The following is a 16,028-nucleotide window of genomic DNA, read 5'->3' as shown; positions in this document are numbered from 1 at the left end:
AATATTCAAAAATTAGCTAGATTTTTTTAACATTTATTTTCTGCATGTAGTGCATCTGCAGATAAAGCCCTTTTTCATTCTTTCATATTGAAATATATTCTGGGACCAGCACAAAAACTGGCACCAGAGTACATACAGCCTTGTGGATCTAAGAGAAGAGTTGATTAAGTTCGTTCTAAATAGGGTTAATTTTGAAGTTGGGGAGCATTGAAGAAACTCAACTCCCCTTTCTTTTTTACCTTTAAATGTTGTACATTTTAAGCATTAAAAAAAAAAAAAAAAAGGTTTTATCATTCTAATGAAAGTCTGTGATTACAGCTGTTGTTCATTTTTTATTTCAAAGAAATTATGTTTCAGTTGCAAGGATCATATGTTAAGACTTTTTTGGGGTTTTTTTTTTGTACTACAGTCAGCACAACAAACACTATGGTTTGACATCCATTTGTAAATAAAGGCTATGCCCAGTGCTAGCTAGGGGGATCAGCTTTAGTCAAAGGTTTCCTGTAAACAAAATACCCAAATAAGCTCAAACTACCCAGGGAAGAAAGTGTAGGATAATGCGGAAATCATGAGAATTATTCTTGGCAAATCGTGATGTGTGCAGCAACAACTGCAAGTTATTCAGAGCTCCTAAGAGGGACCCTGAAAAAAGCCTGCTGTCCAGGTACTAGATTTGGATTTAAGAAATAGGCTGTACAGTATCAAACTATATAAAAAGCTTAAAAACCACAATGAGAATATATTTTAAATTTTTTCTTCTATATTGTAAAAATTTTTAAATTAGGTCCAAACCACCATTAAAAAAGGTATGAAATGTGCAATTTTGTAAGTGGAAACGAGAAGGATTCCATAGGGGTCAATTAGAGTTGCTTTGTGATTTCTTTGTTTCCAGTACCTTCATATACCCAGTAATCACACAGACCTCAGAACAGTTCTCTTCAGGCAAGTAGGACACGAGCTGAAAGTATCATCACTGATTTCAGTAGGGAAGATTGGCTGCAACAAGGAGTAAAAAGCTATTTTAAGAGACAAATGTACAGTACAATCTATTTATGCAAATACTTGGAAAACTCAGGAACAAAATTGTTTCCTAAGTACAGAGCTGTGAAATCAGTGTGCCATATGGAGCTATAATATATGGCAGAATATTTTAAAATCCTGAACCTTCTTGAAAGAAAACTGTTGTAAAAGTCTGCATTTAGAACAAAATGACTACGCACTTGTGTTTTAACTGAAAGCTGCAAAGATATTTCCAAATGTACTAAAACGGATATAACTTGATATTGTTAAAAGGCAGTAACCCTTTTCACTTATTTCTCACAAAGCATAGATTGTGGAAAGGATAATTAAAGGCAAGTGAAACAGATGGCAGTAATATAATTTGTGAGTCTTAACTGGCACTTAACACAAAGTCTACTTTCAATTTGACAAATACAATAAGACACCTATGTTGACATACACGTGGTGCACTTAACTACTTTTATTTATGCAAGTGAGGTATTAAAATTGTCTTGAAAAGCAGACATCTAAGGAAGAGAAAATGGTATGAAGAATAGTACTCATTGCTTTCAGTGTCCAATGATTAGTAGTTGTAGATTTTTTTCTTCCAACATCCTATCTTATCCTTTCCATGCAAAGTCTCCATCTTACTCCTTCACTAGACAGGTAGCTTGGGAAGATTGGAGGAAATCAATCACTTTTCCGGCAAGAATTAATTATGAAGACTGGTTTTGTTTTTTGAAATGAAGTATAAGAAGCTAAAAGTGTGTGCATCTCACACGCTGCGTATGGTACACTTTTAATATATACACTGTCATTGTACACGAGCATTTTGTATATACACTTGTGCCACCTTCAGCAGGAAGTTAAAAGTCAATAGATAATGAACCTTGTGCTGTATCTTCCCTTCCTCTGACATAAATTTCACATGGAATCTCCTCCATCACCCTGTCTTCTATCACCTGCTCGGGGCAGTCGTGAGCTTGCTTGAAAGTGTAAGTGCTTTTCTTGAATGTGCTGTTAAATGTTTTCATGGGCTGGGGCTGCGCAAAGTCATTGCGGAAGGGCAGTTCCATGGAGCTCAGGTTGGTCCTGCTCTGTTTGATATTGGAGGCCTGGGAGCCACAGTGGTGGTCGTGAATGCATCTGGAAGCTGTTGAAGGGCGGCGCAGTTTCTGATAGTTTTCCAGCTCCTCTGATAAATCTGCCAAATCTGCAGAAATTTCTTTGTCCCTTAGTGAGAACAGTTCATAGTGAGGAGGATCAAAAACTTCCTGGAAACCAGTTTTATTGAAGGCAGTCTTGCAAGCCATAACTTTTTTGCGAGGTTGCTTTACTTGCACTAGAATTGAAATGATGAGAAGAACTAAAACTATCCCTGTTGTGATGCCAATGATTGTCCCATGGGTTTTGGTGATTTGTTCAAACAACCCAGATTTTTTCTTTTCTGCAAAGAAAAAAATGATTATGAAAAGACATTTATTAGTTTCTACACTTTTGTTAATGTATTTAAACAAAGTAAAACCGTATTGTGATTGCCATGCAAGTCATGAAATTCCTTAATGGGACTGGAGACTAGACCTGTATGTCAATGGGATTTGTCTAATTCCCTGTCATTAGCAGCCACCATATGATAATTCAGTGGCAGGTGCCACTCTGTGAACCAGTGCTTGCTGACACAGCAGGGATGTGCCTTCCATCCTGAACCTTTACTGATGGTCTATATTCCTAAATCCATGAGCTAAATAGGCTTAAATTAACCTTAAACAAGTTAAATCCAGCTACAGATGATGTTTCTTTTACCATGGTTTGCTCCTGCTGCTAACATTCCCAGTGATGTCAGTAGAAGAAAACCCAGATTTAGAATTGTCTAGTTCTTCTTTAAAAGCAAAATATTATCAGATATAAGAATGACTGTACTGCTTTGTTTGTTTTTTTTCCCCACATCTCTTGGAAATGTAATGGCTGTGTCTATTGTGTAAGTCTGTTATACCTAATTCATCAAAGGGAACTTTAGCAAAGCTCTATTCCAGTTTTAAGAGTCCAATGATCAAGGTACTTGAAAAAAAAAAGGTGGGGGAGATACACCAACCAACCCAAAACATCTGGCAATTCTGGCTAGTACTTCATGTGAAAACACACAAGATGGCAGCATCAGAACAAGATGGTTTTCCATATTTAAATTTCTTATTTGAAGATTAAAGTTTTCCAGTTGGATTTCTGTTCCATTAACTTTCTTGTCCTGGGAGACTGAGAGATTTCTACATTGCAGCATTGGCTAGTGGGAGAAAAGCATTTAAGACTATGAAGAAAAAAATGTAGTAGCCTAAATCTTGCATAAGATTTTGAGATATCTGGCTCCTGGCATCTGAATATGTGTTATGTACCTAAATACCACACACAGTGCATGGGGAATTACACACCATCATGTGTTATTTGAAACAATCCTTATGCTAAGCAGAGACTCCCCGGGAGTTGGCTGATTAAAAATGCTGAAATTATATTTCTGCTTCAGAGCTCAGACTGCTTCCTTTGAGCTAATTTTTACCTTTGAAGTGAAGGAGGATATCTTGCCATGTCCTGCCTATCTTAGATCACAGTGGTACCATCCACGGTGGTATGTATGAATTTCACTGCTATGGCAGTTCTCTTGTCTGACCTAGGTTTCTTAATTCGTGGCAAATATTTTAATCAAAAAATTGTTTTGCAAAAGACGATGTCTTCTCCAGTCTCTTAAAATAAATTGTACATAACTGACTTCTCTATCAATTTTTGTGTTACAGGGCTTAGGCATAAGTAGGTCACAATATGCTCAGATTTATGTTGCTATTGATATGGACTAAATGAGGACTCTGGGTGTCTGCAGGAACTGAGCACAATTGTGAGCAGCTCTCTTTTTAAGGCTAAGAATTGCTTATTTGGTTGCATCAGTCTCCCTTAGTTGGCAATGTGAATCTAGTCTTCAGCTGTCTCTTAATTTCTGCTGTGCAAGTATTACAGCAGAATTTAGATTGCATTCAACATAAAACATGATGGGTTGTTCAATACAGATACAGCAACTTACAAATATTGGGAAAGACACAGTTTTTATGGAAAAAAAATTTTAATACTGCAGTATGTGAGTGAAATGTGAATTCTAGGGGAGAGTCTAGAAAGCAGTTGGTGGAGATGGGAAAGATCTAGAAATTACACTTAAGATGGAATGTTGAATATTATCTAAAGTAAGGATTGTTTAGAGGAAGCTTAGTTTTACATTGCAAACTTGGGAGTTAAGGACCAGTTTTGCTGACTGGAAAACTTCCACAATATGCCTTACATTAGAATATCTATTAGTGGTGTGAATTTCTTTGTTTACCCAAAATGCAATTAACAACTAGGGTTTTTTTAATGTTTATTTACTTAAAAAATGCAAGCAGGATTTGTGCATTGAAAAGAAATTTTCTTTTAAGATGTTCTATAGAGAAGGTTTTGACCCTTTCTGCGAGGTCGATTTCTCTTTGAAATGGAACACATGTTTAAATCTTCTGGAGTTTTGCGTTCAGACCTATTGATGCCATTCTGTTTGTCAAAAAACTCTAAGCAAACAAGCTCAAGTGTTTTTGTTCTATTTTTTTCCTTAGCAAGAAAAATTGTTGACCTTAGACTGGTTTTGTTCTAACTCTGACAACTGAGCTGTTCTTGAAGCACGAGAGAATGTCTGTGCTTTAACAGAATAACAATTTCTTCAAATTACGAGAATTCTTCCTACAAAGCTTGATATTGAAACAAGTCTTTACTGCAGTTGTGATACTTGAAATAATACTCCCAAAACATGCTCTAGAAGCAGCAATTTACACGTGCCTGTATTCCATAAGTGTTTATTCCATGCTCCCTAACAATTTCTCCTTCCTCCCATCCTTTCTCACACCATATACAGCAGTTGAATTTATCCTGAAATAGCCTGTGATTTACAGTCCTAAACAAGTGTTTTAAAATTGAATTTGATGATTGTTGCTTCTATTTCAACCCTGACAGGCTTTTTGTGCTTGAAAACTTTTCTGTGTTTTTCAGCTCTTTAAAAGGTATTACTCATTCCTACAATCCTTGCCTTGTTTAAGTTTAGAAATTTATAGGATGCAGCCTCAAAAATACTAAATTCTAGTTCTTATCAAGCTGATAACCTTTTAAAATAGAGAGTATATGCTGAAGAGGAAGAAATTTAGTTAAAAACAGTAAGATCAATATTCAGGATGCTTACATGTGTCCTGAGTTTAAATAAAAAAATTGGAACACCTTCCTGAGATTAGTAGAATAGCTGTCTTCAGCACATTTCCAGGAAAAAGACATTTCATGACTTTCTTGAAAGGCAAACTGACCAGCCTAGCTCATAAAGGCTGTGGTTTGCACTATATTCACCTCTGCAGTGATTCTCATCCCAAGGGTATGCACAATTCTGAATGCCATTGCAGACTAAAGAATTATTGATGCACATGTTGCTATGGCAGAAGTAAGTGTTGCCTGAGCAGGGAGCTGCAGGAGAGAAGAGAAAGAAAACATTCAGAATTTTCAGTAATTGATGCCTCGCAATAAAGCTATTAAGTTCCTATATCTGGGGTTTTTAACATGCGTTCCTCCTCTCTGTTTCAAACACAATCACTTCTCTTGCACGTCACTATCTGATGCTTTTCTCTCTCTTCATGTGATTGCTTTCAGCGTATTATCAATGCTACAAAACCAATTCTTGCTCCAAAGGGGTAGGTACTAAATAGAGACAGTCACAAAACACAGATAATGGAAGAAGGTTTTAGTATGTATCTTTTAAAAACCTAATACTTAAAAATCACATGCTCACTATCAAATATATATTCATTCTGTGGAGCATCTGCTGTGTGGATGTTGTGAAGCAGTCTCTGAACATCTGCATTTTAGAGCCCATTAATATCTCAAGGCAAATCAGATTTCAGCTCGTGGAGGGCTGTTTCAGTAATTGCAAGAGATTGCAATAACTAGAGGCATCTAAGTCATTCCTGCTTGTGAATCAAAAGCTCCTGGATCCTCCTATTAGAGCTAATGCAGGGATTGAGAGAGCACAGTTTAGCTTTTTATGTATCTGTCTATATATAGTCAGAAATTTGAAGACAGAAATTAACTAGACGGCTGCCCCATGTTTTTGTATTTTTTTACAGCTCCTTGACATAAGAAAAAAGATGTTAGAAAATAGTAATAATTCTTTTCAGGATATATCATATACATAGGGAATTTTTTATAAATTCAGGGCACCGGACAAGAAATTGGTTTTCCCTTTGTTTCAATAATGTGGTATTTTTATGATGGAAATGTCTGGTTTTAGTGGAGTCAGTTATGTACTAAAGAGGAAAGATGTATGATAGACATTCTACTATTTGGTTTCACAGAAAGAATGTGTTCTTGAGCAGTCTGGGTTCTCTGAAACATAACAAGAAACCCAAAGGGAAGAGCAGAGGGAATGACTGCTCCTGAACACTGCATTTCTCACTCAGCCATTCTGTTAGGCTTGAGAATCTCAATGACAAAAAGAGGACTTATGCCCAAGAAAAAAAGAACACTCAAACCTTTAATTTTGATTTTGTGTTCCTGAATTAAATATGTACTGTTTTCCCATGGCTTACTCCACTGGAGTTGGCTAACCTACACTCATTGGTTTTAAGCTTTTGTATTTGCTGTTACTGCTTAACCCTGGAAATCTGGCAAGAAGTTCCGCACAAGAACTTGCTTTAATTGTAGTGCAAGTATGAATTCAGAATATAGTAAGAATGTATTTTGGAACAGTTTATTTATGTAATGTCAGTGCTTAAAAATGTCATGGTAGCTATCACATCACTTCCTCGCTCAAATGAGTTGAGAATTTAATTGTTTGGAGAGTAGATCTAGTCTGAAGAACTCTGTTTTAACAGGATCACTCCTTTGGAAGGTCGAGATCAGGCCTGTTCTGTCAGTTATGCCACAATGTAAACATATTTCCTTTCTCATTTCCTTGAACAGGTGAATTTTTTTTACAGTTCTGTATTTTTGGACGATGCATTCTGTTGTTGCTTCTCCATCTGCCAGCACAGTCTCTATTTTACATGTTTGTGTAGTCCTTTTCAGTTTCCTTGGGCATGGCTTTTGTCCACAGTTCATGAAGATGGGACAAATGGACTTATTTTCCTTTTGTCCGTTATCTGGGGAGTTTGAAGTCTAAAAGTCACGATGGCTGATCAGTTCCAGCCCAGGACTTCAAGGACATTGCTGGACTCTTCGCATAACAGCTGCCCAAAAGTGGTGCAATGCTCACAGTGCTCTTTGTATCCAGCATTACTCATCTATTGAATCAAGCCAGGAATCAAATACATTGATTTTTCACATTGCTGTTAGCTGAATTTCTTAGTCAAATCTGCAAGGAGCGCTAGGTGTGTGTTAGGTGACTGTCATGCACTATTAGTTCATTTATGGAAATCTTTCCAGAAATACTGATTGTTTTCATGGTTGGCTTCATATAATTACAAATCATTAGCAAGGTAGAAGAGAAAGATAACTTAACAATCAGAATATAAAATAAGCTCAGATTCACTTTTTTCAGTTAGAAAAATTGCTTATGACTAGATTATATAAAAATACTTGAAACGCTTTGCAGCCACATACTTTTCAATGACCCTATCCAAGAAAGGCAGTATCTCAAGTAAACAACAATAACCACATACCTTTGCAGATGTTCTTCTGCCAATGACTTTTGAGTTGCTTTAAACTCATAAATTTGGAAAGTTATCTACCTCTAGGAATATTTTGTGTTTCAATCTTTTCCATTAAAAACTTCCCACAACCCCCGCAAGAAATCCAAACTCAACAACAACAAAAACCCCACTCCGATATTTATAATATAAATGGATAATTTCCCTGGCAAAGTTCATAGCATTTTCTAAACTGAAAGCTGAATAACTTGCACTATCACCAGTGTTAATAATTGTAATGAAATAAAAGCTAGTGGAAAAGCAGTTACCAATTTTTGCAAGGCATACTTAAACTGACATTTATTTAAATTTTCAATATCTAAAGCTTATTAAATGCCTCTCATAGGTTAAGCAATAAACTAGCTTGAAACGTGCAACTGTTCCTTACTACCATGTACTCAAAGTAAGCCAGAAGCTATACCTCTTATACATGTCTGTTACTTTAGAAAGGTTGTTTTACAAAAAGTAGCTTCTCTCCTATGTTAAAATTTACTGTTTTATGGAACAGAACATAAAATCTACCTGTTAGCTGAACTTTCTTGCAAAGTATGACCAGGATTTCTTTCAGGACTGGCTACAGACATGTTCTGCCAGAAGACTGATTTTTTTGTCAGCAAATCTGTACTATTTATTCTTGAAGCAGAACTTTTTACAAACCTTTAACACAAGCATAGGTCTGATATCCTGAAATGGGAACACTTCATTCAGCTCTCCCCATGTATCTCAGACCTGCTCTACAGTTCTGAACTCAGTCTGCTTTAGCATCGTATAAACGGCACTGCAACAGTATTGTCCTCAGTAAATATGTGAGGCAACAAAATTCCATTCAGATACAACACCCTTAGAAGAAAAAAAATCTCACAAAACACACGCTTTCAAGAATCATCTTAATTTACAATGAGAATGAAGACTATTTCTAACCCTGGCTTTGGAATCCAAACAAAAATCCAGATGGCATTTACAACTCTGCTTTAATTACAGGCTTCCTGAATAAACTTGAATTTAACTACTTATCTACGGTTGTGCAACACCACAGGGCTTTGCTAAGGGAGCACTTGTGGGGTCTGTTAGAGCCAAATGTAGCTGGGGATAAGGGAGCAGCTTGGCTGCAGGGGGTGTAGTTCCTGACACACCGTTGAAAATAGAGCTGTGTTTAGGAAGGAGAGCGAGACCTTACAGGATGAGACATGTTCTACTCTTCTGAACATCCAGAGTGGCCTTAAGAAGAGCCTGTTGTGGTGTCTGGCAGGGACCTGGGAGCTAGTGGGAGAGCACACTTCAGTCCCACTGCTGTCTTTCTGAAATAAGTGCCCATCTGAAGGGAACATCTCTTTGTGAGAAGGATGTAGCCTAGGGCAGTATTGCTGAATTCAAATGGAAAATAAACTTTTTAAGAATGAAGGAAAGCTTTTCTTCAGGAACCATGTTAGAAATGTAAAAATGTAATTTTACCTGCTAATATGTGAAGGAAGCAGAAACAACCTTTTTTGTGTATTCCTGCTGCTTAATATACAGCTGATGCTTTCCCTAAAATACTTGAAGCATCCTGATAGCAGGAGAATTGTCAGTTTTAGATCTACTTACGATCCACAAAGGAAGTGAAGAGCATTCTGAACCTGCTCAGTCTGCTGCCTTCATCTGCCCACATCCTCACCACCCCTGTCCCTGTCTGCAGCGTGACATCGTTGGCCACCGTGCTGCAGAACTTGGCCTTCAGGTTTTCAATGGAACTGCTCCCATCATACACAGCAACAAAGTTCCTTTTGCATTCATTGGAATGCTCCATTTGATAGTCCAGAAATCGCATGTAGATCTGTTGGAAAAGAGGAATCAATGTCTTTAGGAGAAGAAATACAGAGAGGAGAGTTTTCTTAGCAAATCTTGAATAAGATTTTTTTTTTCCCTTAAACATAAATGTAATTCCCAATTCACAACACTTTTAAACTTAAGATTTTCTCATTGGATGTCCATGTGGAGTATTACCTGACATTTGTCTTGGGTATTTGTTTCACTTCTCCCTGCTCCCCCAAATAATCTTTATTTAAAAATTTACTTTGATTTATTTCTGCTACCTTTGGAAAAGCAGAACAAAGCAACACATTTGGTGAAGGAACCCCCAAGAAGCTCTGCTAAATGTGAAGTCTGTTTCTCTAGAAGAGATATAAGGAATACATAAATGTACTGAAATAATTTTTAAAGTATTTTGACTGTTCCCTTTAATTTCTTTCTAATTCATAAAAACAATGTTAAAATATAGGGAAGGAGTCTAATCAGAAAAGCTTTGAAGTAAAATAAGGAAATTAAAATTTATTGCTTCAGAATAAAAGCTAATTACTGAGCCATAGCTGTGTTATGGAAGACACAGACCATGAAGTCAGGAGTAATTTGAATAAAAATGGAAACGAGAGAGAAGTAAGCTGGCTGTGTAGGAAGAATTAATGAATTTAAGCTAATCTTAATACTTCTAAAAGCAGAAATCTAATCCAAGAGAAGGCAGCATATGTGTTAGAACGCACGCAGCAAGGAAATTAGAAAATTGAGATGGTATTTAAAGAGTAAGTAAATAATTTCTTCTGCTGGAGCAGGAAACTCATGCAAGATTGTAATTCAGTTAAAATTACAGGAACACATCAAAAAGCTTTTGAATCTCTTCAATGGCCATACTGGAATTCTCAAAATTCCTCTGAAATTTTTGAGATACGAAACCAAGTCACCTAAGCATGCTGCAAATGCCATTTTAGCCTTTACCAATTCTTAGCTGGCCACTGTGTTGCCAGAGAAGAAACGTGCCCGGGTGGAGCTGAGGCGCTCCTGCCCCGTCCATGAGCTGTGCCGCGTGTTCCTGGGCTCAGCCACCGCAGCCCGGGGCTGTCTGAGCTCCCGAGCCCCGTCCCACCCGTGCCAGGGATGCTGCAGAGCTTCCGCACGTCAGGGCTTTGTGCATCTGCCCAGGGACTCTGACCCCTGCCCAGGTGGGATGCAGGAGGTCAGGGCAGATGAATCCCATGCTTGGGGATAACCCAGTCTGCCGCCCCTTTGCCATAGCTCGCTACCAAGCACCTCTGAGAGACAAAACAAGATCTTCCCCTCCCCATCCCTACAGCTATCAGGCTTTATTGAAAGCATGGTAAAAGAGAAAGGTGACACCTGAACCCCGTGGCTGCTCCTTTCCAGTGCTTCCAGAGGCAGGCTGGTCAGCACGGTGTTCCCTTGCACACCATGTCTGAAGGTGCAGCCCGTGCCATATTAGCTCATGCTTTGCCTCACTGTTTTGTGATTTTCAGCATAAGTATTTTTTCTTCTTTTCTATTTTCTTTTTTTTCCCCCTGCCGTTTTTCTAAGATTTACTGCTGGAAATTCTCAGCTACATTGAGAACCTGTTCTCCATTGATGACTTATCTCAAAAACATGGAGGTGAGCTGCAATTGCTAGTATCTGGGCTGAGAGAGGGCATTTTCTTTTAATGACCGACTTAATATATCTGCTACAAAATTACAATGGAAACTAAAAATAATTTAGCACACTTTTAGTAGAGCTATTATTTGTATGATAACAAAGGAATAATCCCATTAAAAGTGCTCACCCGTTCATAAGTTCCTTTGGATTAATGTGCTAGGCAAATACAAAAGGTCCTTACTCTTACATTACATTGATTATTCTGGTAATTTTATGAAATCTGGAGGTAATTTATTAAGTGTCTGCTATACATTTAAAAAGTACTTTCATTGCTGCATTTGTGTCAGTTTTAAAAGTTTATTTTTATTACAAAATCAAATTGAGGAAATTAAAAATGCCTATGCTTATTTTTCTCAAGAGACTGCACTGTATCAGATCTGATGCGTTTTATCATAATAATTCTGCCTAAATTGAAGCTTGAGAAACTACTATCAGAATACTAAGAATTATTTTTCTGTAGTGTTTTAAATCAATAATTTAAGATGATGATCTAATTTCAGGACTCACCCAACTATAACTCTGCCTTCTGGCAACATTCAATAATTTATTAAAATACTTAAGCACAAGCCCTGGTGCACTCAAATGGCAATGTAGAGAGAAAATGGGTTTGTTATTGTTTCTGGAAGAATTGTGTCTATTACTTAGCCTAGTGTAGGTAGGGCTCTTGGGAATTGACTCACTTCCTCAAAGGCTCAAATGTATTACTGGACTTTTCATTTCTTTCATATCTTATCCTCTTATTATCACCTTTTTGGTTAATGTTTTAGAATGCACTTGCAAGGTGGTTAACAGGGCTGGTTAGTCAACTGTTAGGAGTGTGTAAGAAGGCAGAGGGAAGGTTTGTCATCTTGGCAGCTACTGCTTCAAAATATTTTTTAATTTTTCTATATCTGGAAGCAGAAGCAAAATAAAAGATGTGTATACTCTATGGAGAAAGTATGTGCTCTTCTGTGCAACATATTTAACAAATATGATTCAGGCTTTAGCTATTGTATTGTGGGGTTGTGAATAGGATTTTATCCTGCTGTGTGCCTAACAAGGCAAACACTGCCTCTCCATTTAGCTGAGACTGCTGATGCAAGTGGGTTTTAAGGTGCTGGATTGTGAATTAGATGGGAGAAGCAGGCACACGTTCTGTTAACTTTGAACAGAACCAAATTCTTCAATAGAACTATTGGAGGCAAAATGTTAAGTTTTGGCAGTGAGATTTACTGGAAATTACTGAAGATGTCAGCCAGCATTTTTGCCTGCAGTCTTCCAATAAAACCAGGGCCCAAGTCAAATGCCCTTGGAAATTGTTTTTTACACAGTTCTCACAGTTATTTGGTATTTGAAGCTTCAAATAATATAAAGCCAGCACTCTGGACCTGTATAAGTTTAATTTCAGAAACAATTCTCTCTCTGGATTTCCTAAGCCACTGCTGCATGACTCATTTCAGTGAAGTACAACATTATGCAAATCACAGTTAGTGACCACTACCTGTTGCTATAGTCATGGAAACCCATTATATACTGAATTATACGAACAAAACCTGTTGCTATAGTCATGGAAACCCATTATATACTGAATTATACGAACAAAACCCACCTTGGCATTTGGAGTGGCTTTAATTGTCCAGATACAGTCAACTGCTTGTCCTGGTTTTGTTTTTCCTTCTTGTTCTACTTGACTGGAACGTACTATTCCATCAGCTCCTGAGAGCTCAAATTGGCAGTCTAGGGAGAAGATAGACCTTGCTGTCAAATGCAATATGACATTTATTTAAAATTTCATGTATAAAGAAATCGTTACTGTAATACTATACCTGGGATGGGATTTAAAATACCTCCTAGGTAAGTGAAGTCAGGATCTGTAATAGAAAGAAGTCATGAATCACAAGGGCTATCAGTGCTTGAGAATCACTTCAAGCTTTAGTATTATCTGCAGATTATCTCCATTTTTTATTACGTCACCAAAAAATTTGCCAGAAAGTTTACTGAATCAATTGGAGCACATAGAGACAAAGTTTTTTTAGATGAGAACATTATTCCACAAAGATTGACCTTATCTGAAAAAGGTAATTCTATCCTGACAGCTCAGATTTCTAGCATAACACCAAAAATTACTATTCAGTATTTTGTTCCTACATTGTATTCTGAATTTAACTATGTCAGTTTTCACTGAAACTGCTGGAGCCCCACAAGAGTACAGGGGATCTTTCTCTGTGCAAAAACCTTGTTTAGATTTATTTTATCAGACTGCTGTCTATGTAGTTCTGAAAATTTGAACTGAGCTTAGCAGAATATATCAACACTTGGAAATTGCTAACTGCTCTTAAAAAAAAATATGTGAAGAAGGCTGTTCAATCTTAAAGGTACTTATTCCCTGGGTTATCTGTGTCTCTTGTATTTGGACACGTAGAACAGTTCTAGACATGGTTTATGAAATGTTGTTCTATGCAAAGAAAGCACTAGTTCATAGAAAAGTGCACACTTGTTTGGTACAAAGTTCTTTTCCAAATGAAGGTCCAGAGTTTGGCTCATTCTTTGTTCCTGTAAATTATTTTTTCTGTATAGGAAGCTTATCACTTCCCCTAGAGTGCCTCAGTCCTGAGCTTAAGACTCAGCACAGTTCAGAAAAAGCCTTCCTTGCCCTCCTCTTTTTATTTACCCATAGTGAAAATCTATGATCACTATATGCAAAATTCTGCAAGGTTTTCAACCTTCTTTTTAAGCTGATTTTTTTAATGAAGCAGGAGTGCCTATGTTCCCTTTCATTTTCACAGCCATAAAATATTTTACTACACTTCATATAAATGAAGAGGAAGGAAAAGAAAAATATCAGTCCTTCAGTTGTTGCATCTATTGTGAAAATATACCTTAGTTCAAACATATCTTTAAAGTTCCAGCCAGCAGCTATGGTATTAGTTTTGAAAGTGATGTTGATGGCTTTAGAAACGGACTTAGCAAAATGCTAAATACCGTCCCCATGAAAACATTTTATCATGTAATTCCCAATGGTCTGGTCACTATGTTAATCTGAAGTTTCTGAGTCTAAATCCCTAAGCAGCAATATATAACCATGAATTGTGTTTTCATGCGCTCTAGGGGTAAAGATAACATTAAGAAGTTATGTTTGTGTATACATTTATCAAAGTAGTAGAGCTGACACTTGTATATTGCCTTTTGTCCCACAGGACAATAAAATGCTGATAACTACATGTGTAGTATCTATGAAGTACAATTGTCAGGCATTGCACAAGGACATCAGGTCAAATTTTCATGTAAGAAGAATGCCCTGCCAGGTTTAAGTAGCTCCATAGAGCAGATGTAATTTTGTTTTTCTAAAGGCACTGTCAGCACATTGTCCTCTCCTTTGCACCTGTGAACTACACAGCACTTTGAGCAAAGAGCAGCTCTGTTGTCTGAGCCCAAGGGTTGAGGGAATCCAGTTATACCGACAGCTCGTGCTTAGACTGTGCAGATATTTGCTCTGGGTTTTCAGAATGGAGACTGAAAAGGTTTTGCATCTGGCCGGAGTGCTATTGTAAAGTTGCTTCAGGTGTTTTTGTCCAGTGCCTTACACTCCCAGAAGAGAGGCTGGTGAAAGGCAGCTCTTTGCATAGGTTGTCCTTCTTTTCCTTCCACTGGTGAAACTGGAACAAGTAGAGAAATAAAGAGGGCTGCTGCTGAAGACTTCAGCACGAACAAGCTCAATTGTCTTCCTCACTAGCAAACCACAGACCAGTAATTTCCTTCAGTCAAGATTCCCCAAGTGTTTTTAACCACGTACCCTGTAGGATTAGCAGGACTGTGGCTGTCACATTGCCACTGTGCCTCCGTAAGCGCTCATGCTGAAATGCAGCTCTAGGCTGAGAGGACAAACACACCCACGGGGTTCAATGGTAGCAGACACTCATTAATGCAGTCAGAATTTTAGACGTCTTTACCTGGTATAAATGAGTACTTTGCTTGAAATCCCTTTCCTTCCAGCTCCTCATCAGAAATAAACTTGATCCACATAAATCTCCCTGTTGATCTAATTAGCGCAGGACTTTTCAGACCACAGTAACGATTAATGAGAGGGGAGAACCCAAAAGGTCCGTCTCGAACCTCCAGGTGATCAAACCGACATTCAAATGAGGGTTCTATGTAATAGGGTTCATCAAAGGTCAACTCAATTCTCTGTCGTGGAGCAGCTAGACACACACACAAAAAAAAAAATCGAGCTAAATATTAAATGAAGATCTTGATAAAAAACACAAAGACATGAAGTAATGAAGAGACAGGCCTCCAAAACAGCAAGATAAGAAAGAAACTGGAAACTTCTCAAAACATATCTGCAGTCTGCTACAAAAATTTTTAAAATTGTTTTCTAAAAGATACTTTTGCATAGAATCATACAAAATTTTTTGCTTGCTGATCTTAATTGTAGAAAATACAGAAATCACATTAATTTAATGCAGCACATATAACAGATATTAACATACATGCAAAGGTATTCAAACAAAGTTAAATATTAAAATATACATTAAAACAAGTGTTCTGTGAAAGCAAAATACATAAAAAAGACAAAATACTGAGCTATGCAAAGAAGAATGGAAAAGAGAAAGACAGGAAGAACTATTCACTACTTCTTAAACATAAAGTCCAAATTTGTAGATCTTTTCACAGAAGACAGACATCTTTTATTAGAATATTCAGAGAAGTGTTAAGTGCTTCACACATGTCAATAACACGCAGGTGGCTACAGACGTTGGTGAGTCTGAGCCTGATCAGGATTCGGATCAGAGCCCTAAATCCTGACTCTCACATCCGTGGTTTGGATCCCAAGACTTTCTCCTGTATGAATGGCTTTAGTGTTCCTCG

General features: G+C 37.4%; 1 protein-coding gene across 2 annotated transcripts in view; it reads right to left on the bottom strand.

Annotated features, from left to right (window-relative positions):
• Positions 1–359: 359 nt before the first annotated feature.
• The window catches only part of NETO2 (neuropilin and tolloid like 2), a 30,669-nt gene continuing 15,000 nt past the window's right edge, over positions 360–16,028 (bottom strand). For both annotated transcript variants that reach the window (XM_040075634.2, XM_040075635.2), the window contains 6 exons: positions 15,110–15,358; positions 12,986–13,030; positions 12,769–12,896; positions 9,309–9,537; positions 5,395–5,508; positions 360–2,446 (listed from right to left, as the gene is read on the bottom strand). In XM_040075634.2, the coding sequence (XP_039931568.1) occupies positions 1,866–2,446; positions 5,395–5,508; positions 9,309–9,537; positions 12,769–12,896; positions 12,986–13,030; positions 15,110–15,358 (1,346 nt within the window). In that variant the 3' untranslated portion in view covers positions 360–1,865. The remainder of the gene's footprint in view (positions 2,447–5,394; positions 5,509–9,308; positions 9,538–12,768; positions 12,897–12,985; positions 13,031–15,109; positions 15,359–16,028) is intronic.

This window comes from Hirundo rustica, chromosome 11 (assembly GCF_015227805.2).
Source record: "Hirundo rustica isolate bHirRus1 chromosome 11, bHirRus1.pri.v3, whole genome shotgun sequence".
Taxonomy (NCBI): domain Eukaryota; kingdom Metazoa; phylum Chordata; class Aves; order Passeriformes; family Hirundinidae; genus Hirundo; species Hirundo rustica.
This window is presented reverse-complemented; position numbering and strand designations above follow the sequence as displayed.